A 22,006-nucleotide genomic window follows, 5' to 3' on the forward strand; every position below is an offset into this window, starting at 1 on the left:
GAGAAAGCATGAGAATTGCATTCAGATGTGCAAAGGTTAGTAACTAGTTGCTTTTCAAAACCAGCTCACCCTTCAGTCACATTAGTCTCCTTGCATTCCATTTCACTTAGATTGGCATCTGAACAGCTGCCAAATTTTTTCCCTAAGTCAGAGAACACACCCCTAGGTTAATACTCAAAAAGGCATTCCAAAGGGGGCAGGTTTTATTCGGACTGATAGAGAAGGCCTTGCCACCTCGCTTCAGGCAGGGGATTTCCGCCGGTTGCTTTCTGTTATTTCATTCCTCTTCTGCAGTTGGCCCTGGCCCTTCTCGGGGCCCAGATTTCTCTCTAACGAATTACTTCGAGCCAATCAAGAAGTACAGAGAGCAAAACCGCCCGCCCGCTTCCAGTTTCCTTCGCTCCGCCGCCTGCCAACCGCAAAGCCGCCCGAGCCAGAGCCTGTGTCGTTCCTTTCACCCAGCTCAGCTGATCGGTTGCCGCCGTCGCCGCCGCCGGATTCCGAAGGCGAAGGACCGAGGCCGAGAGACATGGACGTGCAGATCGCCCCGCTGCGCGCCTGGGACGACTTCTTCCCGGGCTCTGACCGCTTCGCGCGGCCGGACTTCAGGGACATCTCCAAATGGAACAACCGCGTGGTGAGCAACCTGCTCTATTACCAGACCAACTACCTGGTGGTGGCTGCCATGATGATTTCCGTCGTGGGGTAAGTGGCGTGTCCCCCCGGGGGCGCCGGTCCGGGGCAGCAGGGAGGGGCGCGGGGTGCGAGCTCCCGGGGTGCAAAGACCCTTCACGCCCAGCGCCCGTCCTGGCCACCCTGTTAGCGGCCAACCAGTGCAAACCTGCTCGCTGGGCGAGGCCGCAGCCATCCGAGGGTCCTTTTTGGCTTTCTGTACCTTGAGCTGAGACTGGAGGGGGTTTAGGGGCCAGGGGCTGTGGATGGGGTGGGGCGGGGAAAATTGGCAACTTCGGGCAAGGATTTTTTTTTTTTTTCTGTGCCCCACCAGGCTCTTGTGGGGTGGTAGTTGGAGCGCCCTCGTCTTTTGAAAAGAAGAAAGTGGTGTAACCCTGTCCTGAGGCTGGATGGGGCGGGCGCCGCCCTAGGAGGCCTGGGGCGACTTGGGTGTGGACCCGGACTCTGCCTTCTGGGGCCTGTGTTGTAAAAGGGCATCTAAGTGGGATGCGTTCCCTGGTGGCGCATCTCCTAGTGCGGGGTAAAGGCTGCCTCGACTCGAAGATCGAAGCCCTTTTCCTTTTTCTTCCAAGAGAGGCCAGGTGTGGTCGGTCACTTTATCTTCACTGCCCTGCCCGAGGCCTCAGTGTATCTGAAGAAGGCCTTTTCAACACCTGACCAAACTAAAACCGTTATCATCAAGGGGATTCTGGCTCACAGCGACCTTGGAGAACAGAGTAGAACGGCTCAATAGGGTTTTCAGGGAGCAGCTGGTGGATTCGAACTGGAGATCTTACGGTTAGCAGCCGAGCTCTTAACCACAGCGCCCCCAGGGCTCCTTAATAGCTGATGTTAGAAGAATGTGTCCGGTGTTATATAAGATTACACACGCACACGCACACACACGCTCTCCTAGAAACCACGCACACACACACACACACCATGCTCTCCTAGAAACCACCCTTCGTTGTTGTTCACCCTTTAAGAAATGCTTCTCTCGCTTTTACAGGGTGGGGGCGTGGTGTCCTATAGCTTGCGGATTATCTCCTACACATCTTTAAGGAAAAAGAAAAAAAAAAACCACTCTCAGACTTTTTAAAAGGCTCACTGGCCACTAAGGAAGTATCTGAGATATGTATTTTAGAGCAGACAAAGAGGGCAAGAGCCTGGGACAAACAGGAGAAATCCAAACTTGGTTGAGGGAGTGGGTGAGGATGGTGGTTCCTTCAGTTGGCTGCCTTTTGGTTTATTTATTGAGCCACCCCTCTGCGCCAGGTCCCATGCCAAGGTCAGAGCACACCAAGATATATCAGACACGAATGCTGCCCCAGGGGCACGTGGCAGTTGTTGAGAAGCTAAAGGAGCAAATATGTAGCACCGAGGAAAGGGGGAGGAAAGGGGGAGAGCTCCTAATTTCCGAGTGTGGTTCATAGGTTCCCAGCAGGCAGAAGTGGACGCCCACTTATAGAATCCCCATTCTGGGCTGTTTACAGTATTGTAAACTCTAGGAATGGCTTGGTGTGTCCAAAGCTCTGAGCCGACTCTGAATAGAGTGGCAGTCGAAGTAAAATTGGTCGGGGTAGGGCAGCTGAGGCCTGAGGCAGCTACCTTCTGACCCTTCCCCTAGTTCTAGGCTTGAGGCTTATTTCTCTCAATGCTAACAAATTTCTTTTTTAAAAAAGAGATCTATAATCTTTAATTAGAATTGCATTGTTGTTTTGCTTTCTTTTTTCTCTCGGTATAAAGAAGTGGGCATCTTACCTGGTGTTCCAGTTATGGGGGTATTTTCTTGAGGTAATCCCAAAAACTTAGATATGGGGCAAGGTCTGACAGCAGGCCAGTCAAATGTACAGAAAACGCCATTGCTTTTCAAAGAGGTGTGCTGCCCAGACCAGAAACAAGCTCTGGCAGTTTTGCTGCCTGGCTGAAATCCCTTTTTCATTGTGAAGGCCAAGGGCCAACCCCTTAACCAAATATAGCTCCCTTGTTGCTGTCTCAGGCCACTGAATCAGGCAGTTTGGGGGCGTTGGCTCTTTCCATTCCACTTTTAAATAGGAGATATTGATTGGCAGTGAAATTTTTGAAAGAAAAAGTAGCCATGAAGTTGTTTTTTTTTTAATTCTTATCTTTTAAAAACATACAAAAGATAAAGGCAGTAGTAAAAGTTGTTTTGAAAATTACATGTGTATAAAATATTAATTTCCTTTGGGTTTTTTGTGCCCCAATAAAAATTTGGTATATAATTTTCAGTTGTTCTCTATGCATCTACAGTCTGTAGTTTTTCCAGCAAATTGCTCCTTTCTTGCTTTATAATCTAATAATAAAAGCAAACACTTACTGAGTGCTCTGTGTGCCAGCTACTTTGCTAAATATTTTACCTTCATTACCTCAAACAGCCCAAGGAGTACTCTATTATTGTTATTATTTTACTATTATTGTTATTCTACGTGAGGCTCAGAGAGGCTAAATGGCTTATTCAATATCACAGACCCAGGCTTGCGCTCTTAACTACCGTGCCATCTTCCTGTGAGTCATGAGGTTTAGAATTATAGGTATTTAGAAACCAAATACCTCTACGGTCAGGGAGCTCAGTTGACTCTTGAACATTTCTCGTTGATGGGTGGGTCAGTGCAGTGCTGGAGGCTGATCCCCTGACTCCTGTACAAGCATCTGATAGTTTCTCTTATCTTGGTAGAGTTCGTGTGAAAATGTGGCCTGGGTGTTAACTGGGGAAATGACTGTGTTCAAAGGGCATTCTTCAATGATCCCATCCCCTGCTGGTGAGGAAGGGCCTCAGAGACATTACTGAAGGGCTCTAGCCTCTCTGAACACTCCAGTGTTGGTGTAAACTGGCTTGGGTGAGGATGGAGAGGGCCTGGTCTTCAAGACTGCAGGAAAGGAGAAGAAAGATCATGGCAGATACAATCTAGGTCCAAAAATACCTGAAGGGGCTGCCAACGTCAAGATGGAGATTAAGAGGAATTAGGATAGAGATAAATCTGTGGATGATCAAGCAGGACCTGGTAATCTATGGTTTGGAGTTTGGGCTTCATCCTAAAAGCATCATTTACAAGGCCGGTGACTTCTACCCTGTAGGTCTACTATGCCTCTTAGAGTCAAGCTAGGTAAATGTCTCAGCTAATAGGCCTTTTTGAAGACAATTGCCATATCTTCTGGCTTTTCAAGTATATAAGGTACTGATTATGAGTTTAGCCTTTAGAGCCTGAGAAAATGAGTTTGAATCCTAACTGCAGTCATAAGCTGTGTGACCTTGGGCACGTTACTTGAACTATCCCACGCGTCAGATTCCTCACCTGTAAGATGAGACTAATGATGGTACCTACCTCATAGGACGTCTGAGAAAATTAACTGAGTTAATACAGGCAAGGCTCTTAGAATAGTTCTGGGCTCCTCGTTTCTGTTCCACAAATGGTACTTATTATTTTTGTCATGGTTGGTGTTATACCAAGAAACAGGCTGCATATTTACACTAGCAGCTCCATTCACCCAAACTCTAGTCCTCAACTTCTTCACCCATTTCTGCTTCTGCTAGTCTCAGCTTTGGTACCACCTCTTTGAGGGGACAGCCTCCCTTTCTCCCTCAGAGCCTTGCCTGAACTGGGCCCTACACGTGCCTCGATCTTTCCTGGTACTTATCACACAGGTTCTTAAATTGTCAGTTCACTTTCTCCACTCTGGGCTGGGTTTTGTTCATGATTATTTTTTCTTTTCCTTGTAGTAGTCACAGTTGTTATTTTTATTATCTGTATCCCTGAGGCTTGCTACCTAGCAGATGCTTAGTTGTTGAGTGCGAAGAGTAAATAAATGAATGTGAGATCCAGCATGATCACAGGGGAAACTTTTAACCTACAGAACGGGGCAAATTATTTTAAACACATAGCAGCATGCCAGCAACAACTTGTTCCTAAAGTGATTCTAATGGATCATTGCTGAAGGCATTATGCTACGTATCGTTTAGAATTACTCTATCTGTATAAAAGTTCAAATTAAAAAGTTTATAATTCAAATTCTTCACTAATTTTTATTGTCCTTGAGGAATCTTGGTGAAATACCCTACGGTAGGGTTTCTCAGGAATCCCTTGATGGGACAAACATTGAGCGCTTGCCTACTAGCTGAAAAGTTGGCAGTATGAGCCCACTCAGAAGTGTCTTAGAAGAAAGGCTTGGCAATCTGCTTCTGAAAGGTCATAGCCTTAAAAACACTATGGAGCAATTCTACTGTGCATACATGGGGTTGGAATTGACTTGATGGAAACTAACAACAACGACAGGGTTTCTCAACCTTGACACTATTACATTTTAGACTGGATCATTCTCTGTTGTGGGGGACTTGTCCTATTTTTTGTAGGATGCTTAGTACCATCCTTGCCCTCTATAAGCTAGATACCAGTAGGTACCTCCCCCGCCCCCTCCCACCCAGTTATGATGATCAAAAATGTCTCCAGACATTACCAGATGTCCCCTGGGGAACAAAGTCACCCCTAATTGAGAACCTCTGCTCTGCTGCCACAGAAAATCATAAAGATTCCTCACGTCACCATTCACTAAAAGTAAGTTACTTCATAACAAGTGACAAAAAAAGACTTCTTGGCAATTATATGGCAAAGGATGTTGACTTGAGCTTCTGCTCCTGACATTTCAAATGTAAGAATGGAGTGGATTTGAAACTTTACGTAGTTTTGATCAAGATTGTTGTTAGGTGTGTTGAGTTGGTTCTGGCTCGTAGTGACCCTAGGTACAACAGAACAAAACACTGTCTCGTCCTGAACGATCCTCACAATTGTTGCTATGTTTGAGCCTATTGTTGCAACCACTGTGTCAATCCATTTCGTTAATGTCTTCCTCTTTTTTGCTGACCCTTTACTTTACCTAGCTTGATGTCCTTCTCCAGGAATTGGTCCCCCCGATAACATGTCCAAAGGGACATGAGATGAAGCCTCTCCATCTTCAATTATAAGGAGCATTTTAGCTGTACTTCTTCCAAGACAGATTTGTTTATTTTTCTAGCAGTCTATGGTGTATCCAATATTCTTCACCAACACCACAATTCAAAGACATCAATTCTTCGGTCTTCTTTATCCATTGTCCAGCTTTCACATGCATTTGAGGCGATTGAAGATACCATGGCTTGGGTCAGGTGCACCTTGGACTTCAAGGTGACATCTTTGCTTTTGAACACTTTAAAGAGGTTTTTTGCAGCGGATTTGCCCAGTGTGGTACATCTCTTGATTTCTTGAGTGCTGCTTCCGTGAGTGCTGATTGTGGATGCAAGTGAAGTGAAATCCTTGACAACTTCAGTCTTTTCTCCATTTATCATGATGTTGCTTATTGGTCCAGTTGTGAGGATCTTTGTTCTTTTCATGTTGAGGTGTAATCCATACGGAAGGCTGTGACAGTCTTTGATCTTCATCAGTAAGTGCTTCAAGTCCTTTTCACTTGTAGAAAGCAAAGTTGTGTCGTCTGCATAATGCGGGTTGTTAATGAGTCTTCCTCCAATCCTGACGCCCTGTTCTTCATATAGCCCACATTCTTAGATTATTTGTTCAGCATACAGATTGAATAAATTTGGTGAAAGGATACAACCCTGACACACACCTTTCTTGATATTAAACCATGCACTATCCCCTCGTTCTGTTCCAATGACTGCTTCTTGGTCTATGTACATGTTCCACATGAGCCATATTTAAGTATTCTGAAATTCCCATTCTTCACAATGTTATCCATAATCTGTTATGATAGGTGCAGTCCAATGCCTTTGCATAGTCAATAAAACACAGGTAAACATCTTTCTGGTATTCTGTGCTTTCAGCCAAGATCTATCTGACATCAGCAATGATATTCCTCGTTCTATGCCCTATTCTGAATCCAGTTTGAATTTCTGGCAGTTCCCTGTTGGTATACTGCTACAACCATTTTTTAATTATCTTCAGCAAAATTTTACTTGTGTGTGGTATTAATGATATTGTTCAATAATGTCCACATTTTGTTGTATTGCTTTTCTTTGGAATGGGCACATATTTGAATCTCTTCCAGTCAGTTGGCCAGGTAGCTGTCTTCCAGATTTCTTGGCATAGATGAGTGAGCACTTCCTGCATCTATTTGTTGAAACATCTCAGTTGGTATTCCATCAATTCCTATAGCCTTGTTTTTTGCCAATGCCTTTAGTGCAGCTTGGGCTTCCTTCAATACCCTCAGTTCTTGATCATATGCTACCTCCTGAAATGGCTGAATGTTGACCAGTTGTTTTTTTTTTTTTTTGGCAGTTTGACTCTGCATAATCCTTCCATCTTCTTTTGATACTTCCTGCATCATTCAACATTTTGCCCATAAAATCCTTCAATATTGCAATTCGAGGCTTGAATTTTTTTTCAGTTCTTTCAGTTTAAGAAATGCCAAACATGTTCTTCCCTTTTGGTTTTCTAACTTCAGGTCTTTGCACATTTCATTATAATACTTTGTCTACTTCAGCTGCCCTTTGAAATCTTCTGTTCAGCTGTTTTCATCATTTCTTCTGTTTACTTTAGCTACTCTACATTCAAGAGCAAGTTTTGGAATCTCCTCTGACATCCATTTTGGTCTTTTCTTTCTTTCCTGTCTTTTTAATGACCTTTTGCTTTCTTCACGTATGATGTCCTTGATGTCATCCCACATCTCGTCTGGTCTTCTGTCATCAGTGTTCAATGCAGCAAATCCATTCTTGAGATGGTCTCTAAATTCAGGTGGGATATACTTAAGGTTGTTTTTTGGCTCTTATGAACTTGTTTTAATTTTCTTCAGCTTCAACTTGAACTTGCATATGAGCAATTGATAGTCTGTTGTACAGTCAACCGCTGGCCTTTTTCTGACTGATGATATTGAGCTTCTTCATTGTCTCTTTCCACAGATGTAGTTGATTTGATTCCTGTATATTCCATCCGGCAAGGTCCATGTGTATAGTCGCCATTTATGTTGTTGAAAAAGGTATTTCCAATAAGTAAGTCACGGGTCTTGCAAAATTCTATCATGCGGCCTCCTGTGTCATTTTTATCACGAAGGCCATCTTTTCTAACTACTGATCCTTCTTCTGTTTCCGACTTCGTTATTCCAATGGCCAGTAATTACCAATGCATCTTGATTGCATGTTTGATCAGTCTCAGCAGAAGTTGGTAAAAATCTTCAATTTTGTCTTCGGCATTAGTGATTGGTGCCTGAACTTGAATAATAATCAGATGAATTGGTCTTCCTTGTAAGTATATGGGTATTATCCTGTCACTGACAGCGTTGTACTTCAGGGTGGATCTTGAAATTTTTTTTTTTTTTTTTTGACAATGAATGCAATGTCATTCCTCTTCAATTTGTCATTCCCAGCATAGTAGAAAATATGATTGTCCAGTTCAAAGCAGCCAATACCAGTCCATTTCTGCTGATGCCCACGATATCAGTCTTTATGTGTTCCGTTTCATTTTTGACAGTGTCCAATTTTCCTTGATTCATACTTCGTACATTTGACATTCTGATTACTGATGCATGTTTACGGCTGTTTTTTTTCTCATTTTGAGTGTGCCACATCCACAAACGAAGGTCCCAAAAGCTTTACTCCACCCATATCATTAAGGTTGGCTCTACTTTGAGGAGACAGCTCTTCTGCAGTCGTATTTTGAGTACCTCCCAACCTGAGGGGCTCATCTTCCGGCACTATATCAGACAATGTTCTGCTGCTATCCATAAGGATTTCACTGCCTGATTTTTTTTTAAGTGGATCACCAGCTCCTTCTTAGTCTGTCTGAGTCTGGAAGCTCTGCTGAAATCTGTCCGCTATCGGTAACCCTGCTGGTATTTGAAATACCGGTGGCATAGCTTCCAGCACCACAGCAACATGCCAGCCACCACAGTGTGACAAACTGACAGATGAGTGGTGGTGATCTGCTGTGACAGCCTTAGTTTATTGAATTTGTTATGCTATCATTCTTTTATTGGTCTGCCTGGAAGACTACTGATTTCACAGACTTAGTCTTTTTATTTCTTTAGTAGTATTTTGGCATTTTCTTTTATTAGCTTTGTGCTCAAAAGTTCACTGGCTCTTGAGTTTTAGTAGTATAAAATAGGAGTTAAATGACTTAATACAAAGGGCATTAAGGTCTAATGAATGATATCATTCAAACATTAGCTGTGATTATTATTATATTAAATATTATGAGCATATTTGAAATTCTCACAACTTGTGTATTCTTTTAAGCAGAAGTTACCAGATGATGGATACACTTTAGTGGTTTTGTCATAATGGCAATTTGCATGTCTTATAGAGCTTTGCTTCCCTCGAGAACTTGAGTTTCCTTTTAGGATTCAGATATTACCTCAGAAGTGATCGTATGACTTTAAAGGAGTACATAAAAACAAGCTGCGCGATGTGTGCTTTGCTGGAAATGGCTCGGGCTCTTTCAATCAGGAAAGGAGCAATGTCTAAGATGGAAGAGAGCATGGCCCACCTTCTCCAGCCTTGCCCGGAGACATCTCTGCACTCTGTGTTCTTTTCACGCCATACTCAGCAGTAGAAGTCAACACCTTGATTTTCAAAGTGAAAAGCAAAGGCAACACCTAAATGCACTTTAAATTTATGTACTAAGTACACGATACCTTCTAATGTGGGCAGAAATTTATGTGAGCGTAATAGAATGCCCAAAGATTGGAGCTGAAACAATTTATTCGAAGTGTGGACCACGGACCAGCAGCACCTGTTTCACCCGGGAGATTGTTATAAAGGAAGAATCTCAGGCCCCATCCCAGACCTGCTGAATGAGAACTGGCGTTTTAACAAGATTCCCAGATGATCCGTAGCCACATTAAAGTTTGAAAAGCACTGGGCTGATCTGGTTCAAAAGAAACTCCGAGAAAATTTGAATAAATTCATCTACATGCCCAGGTGTCACATTTAGAGACTGTAAATGTATAGTTCTTATCTGTATCCAGGCTTCTGTATTTTTTTTTCTAACTCCCCAAATGGTTCTGATACACACCCCCAAGTCGAAGTTGAGAACTCCTGGTCCTATCAAATCCCTCAGCTTTCAGAAATACAAAGGTTTGAGGTCACATGGCTAATTGGAACCACAACTGCTGATAGTAGCTTGGTTTGTTGATGCTTTTTTCTTCAAGCTGTAGTGTAAATTTTCCAAGGCTCTTCATTAACCAAATTCACCTGAATACCTGACTGTCAAAACATTTGTATGATCCTGTCTGTCTTATTTTCACAAATTCGTCGCTACTGTCAGAACTTACATCGTCTCACGTGGCCCCAGAAGCACCGACCACACACAGAATTTACAAGCACATAAATGCCTCTTGTGTCTCCAGCCAGAAAGGGTCATTTATTCTCATTTGTAAACATTTGTGCTTCCCCCTTAGGACAGCCCAATGTAGCTGCTGAATGAATGAGCCCATGCTTTCTTGGCTAATGTATCTCTTCACCATGTGGCTTGATAATTCTGCCTGTGTGAGTGCTACCAGAGGGTGGAAACTACAGTTGCCACTTTATACTTACAGTTACTTGAGATGTTAAGAGGTTTCTGGGAGGCTGGAAATTGTAAGTTTGAAAAGAACATTACTGTCATCTTTTCCAAATGAGTGTGGTCCCATCATACTGTCTTGGCCTGTGGCTACCAGCTTGTGGTATTAAGAAAGGATCAGGTCATTTCTACCTTTCATGCTACAAGGATAAGGAGCCAAGTTTCCAGCTGGCAGAAGAAGCAAAGGACAAGACAGCCCTGAGATGCTCTGGATGCGAATGTATTAAAACTTTTGCAGATGGGATTAATTGCAGTCTGGTTATGCCAGAGCCTAGTGGAAATGTTTTTGAGATTAGTCAGCATCACACCAATTCCACAATATTACTTTTCTTTGTATTGCTTCATTCAGTTGCTCAACAAAGAGTATGAAGCACCTACCAACTTGGCAGTAACTGTGCTAGGCGCTACAGTTGGCCGTGATTCCTGACTGCGTGGAGGTTAGGGTCTAGAGTGGCAGCAAGACGACCCTGAACACGTAGTAATTGTTACACAACTATAGCAAGCATACAGAAATACACAGCTACATAAACACCCATCCTTTTAAACCTGACTTGCCTGGTTTGCCCTGTATGTTATGATTCCAGATTCCAAGACTTTTAGGTCGTGAGGGTGGGGGAAACATGCAGTAAGCAGACAGGTGAAAGCGTTACATTTTAGTTATCCTCCGCTGCAGCTCAGATGTCTTCTCAGTGAATAAATATTTACCTACTGTGTGCCAGACACTGTCGAGGCCCTGAGGATGCAGGCAGGAATACAACTGCACTCAGCCTTCCCAAATCTTCCCAGGATTCTGTACTTCCTGCCCTCTTGTAGCCCTTTATTTGTGTTTACAGTGCAGGCATATGTCTTCCCAGATGGGTTATCTGTTTCTTATGAGCACAAAACTTTAAGTGCTCTATCAACAATTGATAATTTTTTTCAATGTTATTGTGTTAAAATATATAAAACAAAATTTGCCATTTTAACCATGATTAAATGTGTAGTTTGGTGGCATTGATTATATTCACAAGGAGCCCCGGGGGAGCAATGGTTAAGTGTTCAGCTGCTAACTGAAAGGTCAGCTCAGTGGGAGAAAAGTCCTGGCAATTTGCTTCAGTAAAGATTACAGCCTAGGAAACCCTATGGGGCAGTTCTGCTCTGTCCTATGGAGTTGCCATGAGTTGGAATTGACTCGATTGCACACAACAACAGTTGCATATATTCACAATGTTTTGCAACCATCTCTACTTGTGAGAATGGTGTGGTGGGGGCAGCTGAGCTTCTGTAACCTCAGGAGAGGGGGGAATCATCAGCAGTATTAACAGCCCAAAGCTGATTCCTGTGAGGCACGGTCAGACACGCCTCTCCACCCTCCAACCTTTTTCCCAGCTCTGACACCAGCTGTGCCTCCCAGGGCACGCTCTGCTTCTCTGCTGGGTTCCATAATTCCTTGCAATGACTACACAGAACTCACAGACCATACTCACAATTATGGGGTTTATTAGGGAAGTAACAGTTTACAGTTCAGGAACAGGGATGACTCAGGATACAGTTTTTCAATCTGTACAACTTCTCGGCTGTGTCCACAAGCAGGCCTCTCCCTGGCCCTCAACCCCTTGAGTGGGCCTGGCCTCTGCCCTGCTCAGGCAAATGTTACAAAGCTCCTTAGCTCCACCAAAAAGTGTCCAGAGGAACCCCACTCCACAAGCAAGCCCCAGCCTGAAGGCGCTCAGCTCTCTCACTCTGTAGGTCAGGGAGCCTAGCGCCACCAAGTGCCTGGAGGCACCCACTCTACCAGCAAGCCTCCTGCCAGAGGGCACTCAGCTCTCTCACTCTGTGAATCAGCACACCCCCTGTAACTGCCTTATTCTGTGGGCCAGGAAGCTCAATGCATCATCTCACACCTGTCTCCTGGGCCACTACTTCTCACCTTCTTGTGCCATCTCTGGTATTACAGCTCTCTCTGTCTCTGTCTCTTGGGTCTAGGAGGTACTCAGCATAGGGGCCCCGAGTCCAAAGGATGTGCTCCACTCTCATCTCTTCTCCTTGGTGATGGTGAGGTCCCCTCCTTCCACTTCAGGGATGGCTCATTTTAAGCCTAGCGGGAGGGCAAAACTGACCAGTTCCCTCACTAAGGTTCCATACATCTTATTTGCATGGCCCCATCCCCACAAGAGTGCCAGGCACCTTATTTGCATTATTAGCAAGCTGTCCAATCCCCTTTAGTGGGCTACAAGCATCTTATTTGCATAGTCTCACCAAATTGTTTAATAGGAATTACAAGACCATGGTGAGAAAGGCCATATTCAGCGAGCCATCGCACCAAACCACTATTTATTTCCCAGAATTTTTCAGCACCCAGAAGGGAAACTCTGTACACATTAAGCAGTGACTTTTCATTCTCCCCTCCCTCCAGCCCCTGATAACTTCTAATCTACTTTCTGTCTCCATGCATTTGCCTATTCTAGATATTTCATGTAAGTGGGATAATACAATATTTGTCCTTTTGTTTTCTGGTTTATTTCACTTAGCATAAGGTTTTCAAGGCTCATCCATATTGCAGAATGTATCAGAATATCATTTCTCTTTTATTCCAATGTTTGGACATACCGTATTTTGTTTATCCATTCATCTGTTGATGAACACTTGATGGTGGGTTGTTTCTACCTTTTAGCTGTTGTGAATAATGCTGCAATATTATATCTAGGACACTCTATATTTTAATCTAAAAAAATTGTCATCTAATAAGGATTGGATGGCATAGTGGTTAAGAGCTATGGCTGTTAACCAAAAGGTTGGCAGTTCGAATCTACCAGGCGCTCCTTGGAAACCCTATGGGGCATTCTCCTCTGTCCCATAGGGTTGCTATGAGTCAGAATCGACTCGACGGCAATGGGTTTATTTAAAATAAGGATTAAATTAAATTCCCTTGTGCTTAAATTATCTTGGTTAATTTATCTTTTGACACCGTTAGGTAACCTTGTTCTTCTGACTTCTTGCCCTTCCCCACTTTGTTTTTTAATATTCCTTGCCACTTTCAGCATTAGTGTGTAGTTTCTGCCCTCTTTCCCTAGTTAAGAAATTACAGCATTTCTAGGCATGTGTGCAAATAATTGAGCGTATTTTGGATTCCTGGCCCCCTCTCTTAGAAGATGCAAGTTCTCAGTCACCTTAGGGGCAGGGAGCTCCGTAGAGGAAATCCAATTCTGAAAGATGATCTTGACCTATCCACTTACTACCAGATTGAACAGCAATATAGGACATTTCTTATTTTCCTTTTAGACAAATTAATTCTACCTTTTATCACTCAGCTTCAGAATACTTACCTTCAACACCCTCCTCTGTCTCTTGCAATGAATATGGCTTCTTATTTCAGGGAACCATTTCATGCCCATGATCTTAGACAAAACTGACAGGTTGCTTCCCCGTTCTGCAAGCATTTACCTTAAGTAGATAGATTTCCTGGCCATCCCCTCCCCACCTGTGGAGCATTGGCTAATAGACACGTGAGGCCGAAAGCCCATTTGAAGTAGAAAACAACCTTTTGTTTCTGCTTCTACTAATTTGCTTCATATCCCATCAGCGCAGCTCCTCCTTGTCTCAGAGGAACAAAACCCAAACCCACTGCCATCGACTCATAGCGACCCTATAGGACAGAGTAGAACTGACCCATAAAGTTTTCAAGGCTGTGACCTCTCAGAAACAGATCTCCAGACCTGTCTTCCGAGGCACCCCTGATTGGGTTGGAACTGCCAACCTTCTGGCTAGTAGTCAGCACTTAACTGTTTGTGCCGCCCAGGGTGATAGCCACTGCCATATAGGACAGATTAGAACTGCCCCATATAGTTTCCAAGGAGTTTCCCAGGGTGATAGTGTGAAGTAAATAGACTAAGAGACTTCTTGCGGGAAGGAAGTTTAATGTGTCACCAGGCTCATTAGCATGTGTGCAACCCCTGTCTTATCGCCACAGCTTGGCAATGTGACAACAATTCTTAGTAGCTGTTTAAAATATCTAGTCTACTAAAAGCATTCAGGAAGAATAGTTTGTAAACAAATAAATCATCTTCCCACTTTAACTCCAAAAAAAATATTTGTTATGAGATTAACCAAGGGTTCTTAATTATTAAAGGCAATGCTGAGTACATGAGGGTTTGTTATGTCATTCTACTTCTGTGTGTGTTGCAAATTTCCATAATAAAAAGTTAAAAAAAAGTATTTGTTGCAGTTTCATCGGAGCCTTGTATGTGGACTGTTATTTGACGCTACCTCGCAGTAGGAAGTATAAGATTTGTGGCTTCTAACACAGGTCTAACCCATTGTTTATTAAAAATAAAACAAGCAGCAAACAAAAAACGATTAGCTTGATAAATGCAAAAGAAGAACATGGAAGTTCATGAGGTCTTACTATGAATACATTTAACTTGGTAACTGCTATGAAGAGAGGGGTAGTTTGGATGTGAGTGTTGAGCTTGGCGGTGCCAAGAACACTGGACACAATAAACACTCAGGATATGGCAAGTATGTGATAAATACTATGGGCTATCCTAATTCGGTTAGGAAAATCTCAAGGTTAGGCTACTATAACCTTTCTGTGACAAAGGAGATCGTCTCCCCATCTTAACTGCTTTTAGTCTTATTTACCCTGTGATCATTAAGTCCAGGAGACACAAATTCATGTTATCTCAAAAAATGTCCAAAGCCTACATCTACACTTCACAGTTAGGTGTAGTGCTGGTCTGGATAGAAGCTGTGTTGGAAAGCCGAATTAACCACAGAAGACTGTTAGGCTTGTGTGAGGAATCAAAGAGGAAGAAGGCCTATGGGGACAGGTCTACGGGGGCTTGAGTCTCCTTCCAAACCTTCCACCTGGGCTAGCAACAGAGATTACAAATGTTCCTCCTTCCAACAGGCCACACTGCCCTTTCACTCATTTGATCACTCCGTGATAATGATCCCTGCTATTTGCATAGCCATTTAGATATTTTTTTTTTCTACTTTTGCTCTTTCACTTGTTCTTTTCACACAACCCTGTGAAGGAACAAGGACAGGGACTATTTTTCCAGGAATATTTAGTGTACAATGAGAATAAATGATTTGTCCGAGATAAATCTCAAGTCACTTAACATGTCGCCATAGAAAGTTGTAGAGGTTGTTTGTTGTTAGTTATTGCATGGCAACCCCATGCACAACAGAACAAAACGTTGCCTGGTCCTGTGCCATCTTCACGATGGTTGGTCTGCTCAAGTCCATTTTTGTGGCCACCGTGTATTTTGAGTGCCTTCCAACCTAGGGGCTCATCTTCCAGCACCATATCAGACAGTATTGTGCTGTGATCCATAGGGTTTTCACTGGCTGATTTTCCAAAGTAGACCACTAGGCCTTTGTTCCTAGTCTGTTTTAGTTTGGAAGCTACACTGACACCTGTCTACCATGAGTGAGCCTGCTGATACTTGAAATATCAGTGGCATAGCTTCTCGTATCATAACAACACGCAAGCCACCACGGTATGACAAACATAGGTGGTGCTGAGCTTATTTAAATAACACTAAAATGTGCTAGATTCTTACTTACCTTTTTCCATTCTTTCAACAAATATTTGTCAAATACCTCCTATATACCAGACTGCTTTTTAGAAGCAAGGATGGCATACTTTGAACATGTTATCAGGAGGGACCAATCCCTGGAGAAGGACATTGTGCTTGGTAAAGTAAAAAAAGTAGGGGTCAGCAAAAAAGAGGAAGATCCTCTACAAGATGGATTGACACAGTGGCTGAAACAATGGACTCAAGCGTAACAACAATTGTGAGGATGGCACAGGACCAGGCAGTGTTTCATTCTATTGTACATTGGGTCATTAGGTGTTTAGAACGGACCCAACGGCGCCTAACACAACAACAACAACATGTACCAGATGGAGCCCTGGTAGCACAGTGGTTAAGAGCTCAGCTGCTAACCAAAAGATCAGCAGTTCGAATCCACCAGCTACTCCTTGGAAACCCTGTGGGGCAGTTCTACTCTGTCCTGTAGAGTTGCTATGAGCCGAAATCAACTTGACAGCAATGAGTTTGGTTTGGTTGGTGTGTACCAGACACTGTGCCAAGTGCAGGGGATAAAACGTCGTGGAACCTGCCGTCATGGAGCTTACACTGTAGTAGGGAACAGAGACATTCATCCAAAACTCATTCAAGTAAATATAAAATTGCCCTATGATAAGTTCTATAAAGCAGAGGTATATGGTGCAGTGACCAAGTCAGAGAGAGTGGACAGGGCTTCTCGGAGCGAAATCTGATGGAGCTGAGATTTGAAGGAGAAAAGAGTGAATCGAGTAGAGAGAACAGCCTGTGCACAGCCCTATGATGGCCGGAGGCAGGGTGAGTTCTAGGGGTTGTTAGAAGCCCAGAGTGGACAGAGTGTCGAGTCAGGAGCAGATGGCGGGAGAAAGCTGACAGGCAGGGCTGCTGGCTCACAGGGGTAGTCACTAGCCAGTAAGACCTGTTGCTGACCAGTCGACACTGACTCATGATGACCCCATGTGTGTCAGGGCAGAACTGTGCTCCACAGGGTCTTTAGTGGCTGGCTTTTTTTTTTGAAAGTAGATCACCAGGCCTTTCTTCCGAAGCACGTGTGGGTAGATTCTATCCTCTAACCTTTCAGTTAACAGCCTAGTACTTAACAGTTTGCGCCACCCAGGGACTCTGCTAACCACTAAAAGTACCTCTTACTCCTAGCAGATGCAGCCTGAGCCAAAGAGCAGACTTGGCGAGTGAAATGTGGCCTGGTTTTCATGCCCCACTTACTGCCTTAGCCAGGCCTCCTGGTTTCGGATACAAACTATACCACACAACTGTGTGCATTGGTCCTGGTGTAGAGGTGGGCAGGGGCCAGACCCTGCAGGGCCTTGTAGAATGTGTGGAAAGTTCTGTCGTTATTCTAAGAGCAATGAGAAACAAGAAAATGAATGGGTGGATTTATATTTGTAATGATCCCTCTCACTGTTTAAGAACCCCAGACAAACATCAATTTAGAGAGTTCCTCTTCGAGCAAGTTATCCCCCCCACCCTTTTAGTGAGTCAGGCTTCCTCAGGAACCACGCTTCCAAAATAGCTTTTGGGTTAGAAGACCAAAACTCAATGAAAAACTGCTTTCAGTGCTCAGGAAGTACCTTGCAGCCTCTTTCATTCTTACTGACATTACAGCATGGTGGGAGTCACCAAGTGTGCTCTTGAGTTGATCTGAGGATCCTGTTTTGATAAACTTTTATTGCCTGCTCTGCAATTGACGACCCATGAAAAAGCTGGAGAGTGCATAAGGAAGACCGAAGAAGAATTGATGCCTTTGAATTATGGTGTTGGCAAAGAATATTGAATATACCACGGACTGTCAGAAGAACAAACAAATCTGTGTTGGAAGAAGCACGGCCAGAATGTTCGTTAGAAGCAAGGCTGACGAGCCTTCATCTCACGTACTCTGAACATATTATCAGGAGAGGCCAGTCCCTGGAGAAGGACATTGTACTTGGTAAAGTAGAAGGTCAGCAAAAAAGATGAAGACCCTAATTGATTGACACAGTAGCTGCAACAATGGGCTCAAACAACAATTATGAGGATGGCACAACACTGGGCAGTGTTTCATTGTGTTGTGTATAGGGTTGCTATGAGTCAAAACTGACTCAATGGCACCTAACAACAACAAAATGAGGTGGGTTTTCAAGATCCCTCCTAGCGCCGAAATTCTATGATTGACCAAGGTTTTTTTTTTTTTTTTTTTCTTTTTTCCTTTCAGCAGTGATGTGTGGTGAAACTGTCGATATAGCTAGCTGAGTCACACTGACAAGTTTTGAACATATGTCACCACTCACTAATGGCCACCTTTCTTCAGAGAGAAATGAGAATGCTGAGGGATTTCCCAGGATGATTCTTGATTGTGCATGTCAACTGAAAGAATGGGCTTACTTTTGAAAGGGTGGGGGGAAAATCGCTGAAGCCAATAACAGTACAGAATGTGTTATATTGTGAATTGCTGTCACAATTACATCCATGGGCACCCTTTCCTCTCTTTACCCCCCCGGATTGCTTTGTATATGTTTCTTCACTTCTCTGGGCCTCAGTTTATTTTTATTCATCTGTATAATGGGGCTGAGCTGATTCATCTTTGAAGATTCTCCTTCAATGTTCTATGTACACACCACCCCTGCCCCCCACAGAACCTGTGGCCCAAGAACCAAAGCCCTTCCTGAAGCCCATTCTTCAGACAAAGGTTAGACAGAACTATAAAACAAAAAAATAATCCATGCGAGGAGTGTGCTCTTAGTTCAATCAGTTACAGGAGACCAAATGGGCGGCTCCTGTCTGGAGGCAGGATGAGAAGGCAGGAAGGGACAGGAACTGGTTGAACGGACACAGGGAACCCAGGGTGGAAAGGGGGAGTGTGCTGTCACATTTTGGGGATTGTAACTCGTGTCACAGAACAACATGTGTATAAATTTTTGTATAAGAAATTAATTTAAGCTATAAACTTTCACCTAAAGCACAATTAAAAAAAAAATTCTGTGTAAATCTTTTTTACACGCATATATGACTCCACTAGAATTTTTAGCTATTATAGGAAAGGATTTCTTTATTAGGCTAGAATAGATAGGTAGATGTGTGTGTGTATTTTTATCTCACATTAGAAAAGTATATTTAATGTTTTTGATTTTCAGAACTAGGTCCTATTTCCTCCCAGGTCAGAAAATCTAGTGTGTTCTCTCTCTCTCTTATTTGTGGACTACCAGTAAATGAAACTCTACCCAGCAGAGCCCAATGGCAACTGTCCACACACCAGATGGGTAGCATATTTATGGAAAGTTTCGTCCTAAAGGTTCTTGGGGTTTACTGTGACTGGTGTGACTAACAGTCCAACTGTTGATTAAAAGCTTTACTCATCTCTGAAAAGAACTGGTTCCCAAAATTGCTGCACTCCCTGGAAAATAAAATCAATCTCTGGAGGTTGTGTGTGCTTTATTTTGCTCCCAGGGCAAGCCAGTGCCAGATCATTGGTGTGCGTGTTACCATTTCTTAGAATGGAACTATAATTAAGCATTCTACAGAAGAAAATCATTTCTGCTCTGAGTAACTCTGTGCATTTTTTCCAGCTGGGAAACTTGGTTCCTTTCTAATTATAAATGGTAGCTGGGAGTGTTGTAAGCTAAAACCAGTTCTATAGGACTCCTTGCTCTCTGTCCCCTTTCCTGGAACATGAGCAGCAGGAGCAGGTGAAAAGCAAATTTGGAATTGCTTAGAGTCAGGCCTGGATCTGTCATTGTTCCTTGCCCTGGGCTTTACTTAGACATTCAACCTAGTGTCTACTTTATTTGCCCAGAGAAAAATTTTAAAAATTATTAAAAAAAAAAAAAAGATGTGAATTTATTATCTACTTCATGTATTATTATTGTAATAAGTATTCTAGAAGGGACTGAGTAAATCTTTAATGTTTGCTGCCAACCAGCCAGCTCCTATTTGCAGAGCTTACACAAAGGTGTTTTCTTAAACTTTAACCACTACTACCCCTCCCCCAATTCTAGTTCTTTGCGTTAATTTTACCTTTGCTTTTCCTCACAGCTCAGAAATATTTGGGTGGGTTATAGGTCAACATCAAAGGCTTTGTAAGAGAGTCTCTTTCTTTCTGGTATTTTTCCCCATTTTGCTGTTCATTTAAAAATACCTATTTTTATTATTCAAGTTATAACCAGACATTGAAAAAATACGACAATAGAAATAAGCAAATGAGGAGAAACTACCATGGTCCCACTGCCTGGTATAACTACTGCGATCGCTTAGTACAATTTCTCCCAGAATCTTCTTGGTGATCGGGATGAGATTTATTAATTTGTGAGGGTTTCTGGTCCTCTCCACTCAGTCTCCCCACCACCTGCTAAAGAGAATTTTGCCTTTGCTCTGTCCTATTCTCTCTCTCCCTGGAATTGTAAGAAAATACTTGTCTTTCTCAGACCAATTCTGGGGCATTAAACCGAAAAAACCAAACCCGTTGCCATCCAGGGCAGAGTAGAACTGCCCCATAGAGTGTCCAAGGAGCACCTGGTGGATTTGAACTGCTGACCTTTTGGTTAGCAGCCATAGCACTTAACCACTCTGCCACCAGGGTTTCTAGGATTTCTGGGGCATTAACCCCACTGCCCACTGCCGTCAAGTCGTTTGCGACCCTACAGGGCATTATGTGGTGCTAAATCCGGAGGGAGCACAGTATATGGTGCTAAATCCGGAGGGAGGGTATAATCCAGATAAAATTTAAAAAGAAAAATGCAGAGAAGCTACATGGACCCACGTAATAAAGAACTGAGGGATAGAGAGGGAGGGCACACATGATAACGTGTGCAGAGGGGTGCTGGGGAAAGTTCAGGGGCTGTAGGTTGACATGGGAGCCCTGGTGGCACAGTGGTTAAGAGTTTGGCTGTTAACCAAAAGGTTAGTGGTTCAAGCCCACCAGCCCCTGAAAGGGAGAAAGATGTGATAGTCTGCTTCCGTAAAGATTACGGCCTTGGAAATCCTATGGGGGAAATTCCACTCTGTCCTGTAGGGTCGCTTTGAGTTGGAGTTGACTCAACGGCAATTGGTTTGGTTTTTTGGTTTGGGTAGGTTGACTATCCGAGGATCTGGAGAATGAGCAGACCGCCAAGGCTTGGTTTGGAGAAGCAAGGAACTTTTGTTGTGGTGTATGAAATTGATTTGCCATTAATGTTATTGGAGAGGTGATAACAAGTAAAGATATATGGTTATAGAATTGGCCTGGGCCAAAGCTGGGTATTGGGTTAGGGAGCAGTTGCTTTTATAGTTTTTTTTTGTTTTTGTTTTTAATACATGTTCATTCTATTTTTGACTACAAAATAATCTACTAGTTATAAAAATTACTTCCAAACTATGTAACATATATAAGTCCACTTAACAGAATCTATTAGTGTTTTACAGTTGCTTTTATCCACTCCATATATTACAGTATTAATATCCTACAGTATTATTAAGTAAGGAGACCTGGTGATACAATGGTTAGGGCTCGGCCACTGAACAAAAGGTTGGCAGTTTGAACTCACTCAGCAGCTCCATGGGAGAATGACCTGGCGATCTGCTTCCATAAAGATTACAGCCTACAAAACCCTATATGGCAGTTCTACTCTGTCACATGGGATCACTCTGAGTCAAAATTGACTCGATGGCACCTAAGAACAATATATTCATACTTCGACTTTTTTTTTTTTTTAATAGCTGTATATACCATAGTCTGGTAAGTTGTTGGCCATTTACATAGTTTCTAAAAGTTTTTAATCATATATAACTCTAATATGAATACTGTTACAACTCAGTCTTCGCATTTTTACTTATTTCTAGAGTATACTCTATGGAGGAAATTTATTCGCTTGAAGGAGATAATCATTTGCAGAGTTTTAATACCTTTTACCAGTGAAATAAACAACTTCTTATTGTAGGATTTAGTTTGAAATTATGTATTACTACTCTTAAGAAAAAAAAAACCAAACCTGTTGCCATCGATTTGATTCCTACTCATAGTGATCCTATAGGACAGAGTAGAACTGCCCCATACAGTTTGCAAGGAGCACCTGGTGGGTTCGAACTGCTGACCTTTGGTTAGCAGCTGTAGCACTTAACCACTATACCACCCGGGTTTCCACTAAACTACTCTTAGCACTATTTAATTCTATGCATTTTTAATAGAAACGTTAAAATTTTTTTTCAGAGCATTTTGACATTGATTTTAACTCTTGCATTTACCCACTAAGGTAT

General features: G+C 42.9%; 1 protein-coding gene across 1 annotated transcript in view; it reads left to right on the forward strand.

The window, feature by feature from the left end:
• Nucleotides 1–212: 212 nt before the first annotated feature.
• The window catches only part of ARL6IP5 (ADP ribosylation factor like GTPase 6 interacting protein 5), a 28,725-nt gene continuing 6,931 nt past the window's right edge, over nucleotides 213–22,006 (forward strand). Inside the window, exon 1 of the mRNA XM_049862493.1 lies at nucleotides 213–705. Within this exon, the coding sequence (XP_049718450.1) occupies nucleotides 530–705 (176 nt within the window). The 5' untranslated portion in view covers nucleotides 213–529. The remainder of the gene's footprint in view (nucleotides 706–22,006) is intronic.

This window comes from Elephas maximus, chromosome 20 (assembly GCF_024166365.1).
Source record: "Elephas maximus indicus isolate mEleMax1 chromosome 20, mEleMax1 primary haplotype, whole genome shotgun sequence".
NCBI classification, from domain to species: domain Eukaryota; kingdom Metazoa; phylum Chordata; class Mammalia; order Proboscidea; family Elephantidae; genus Elephas; species Elephas maximus.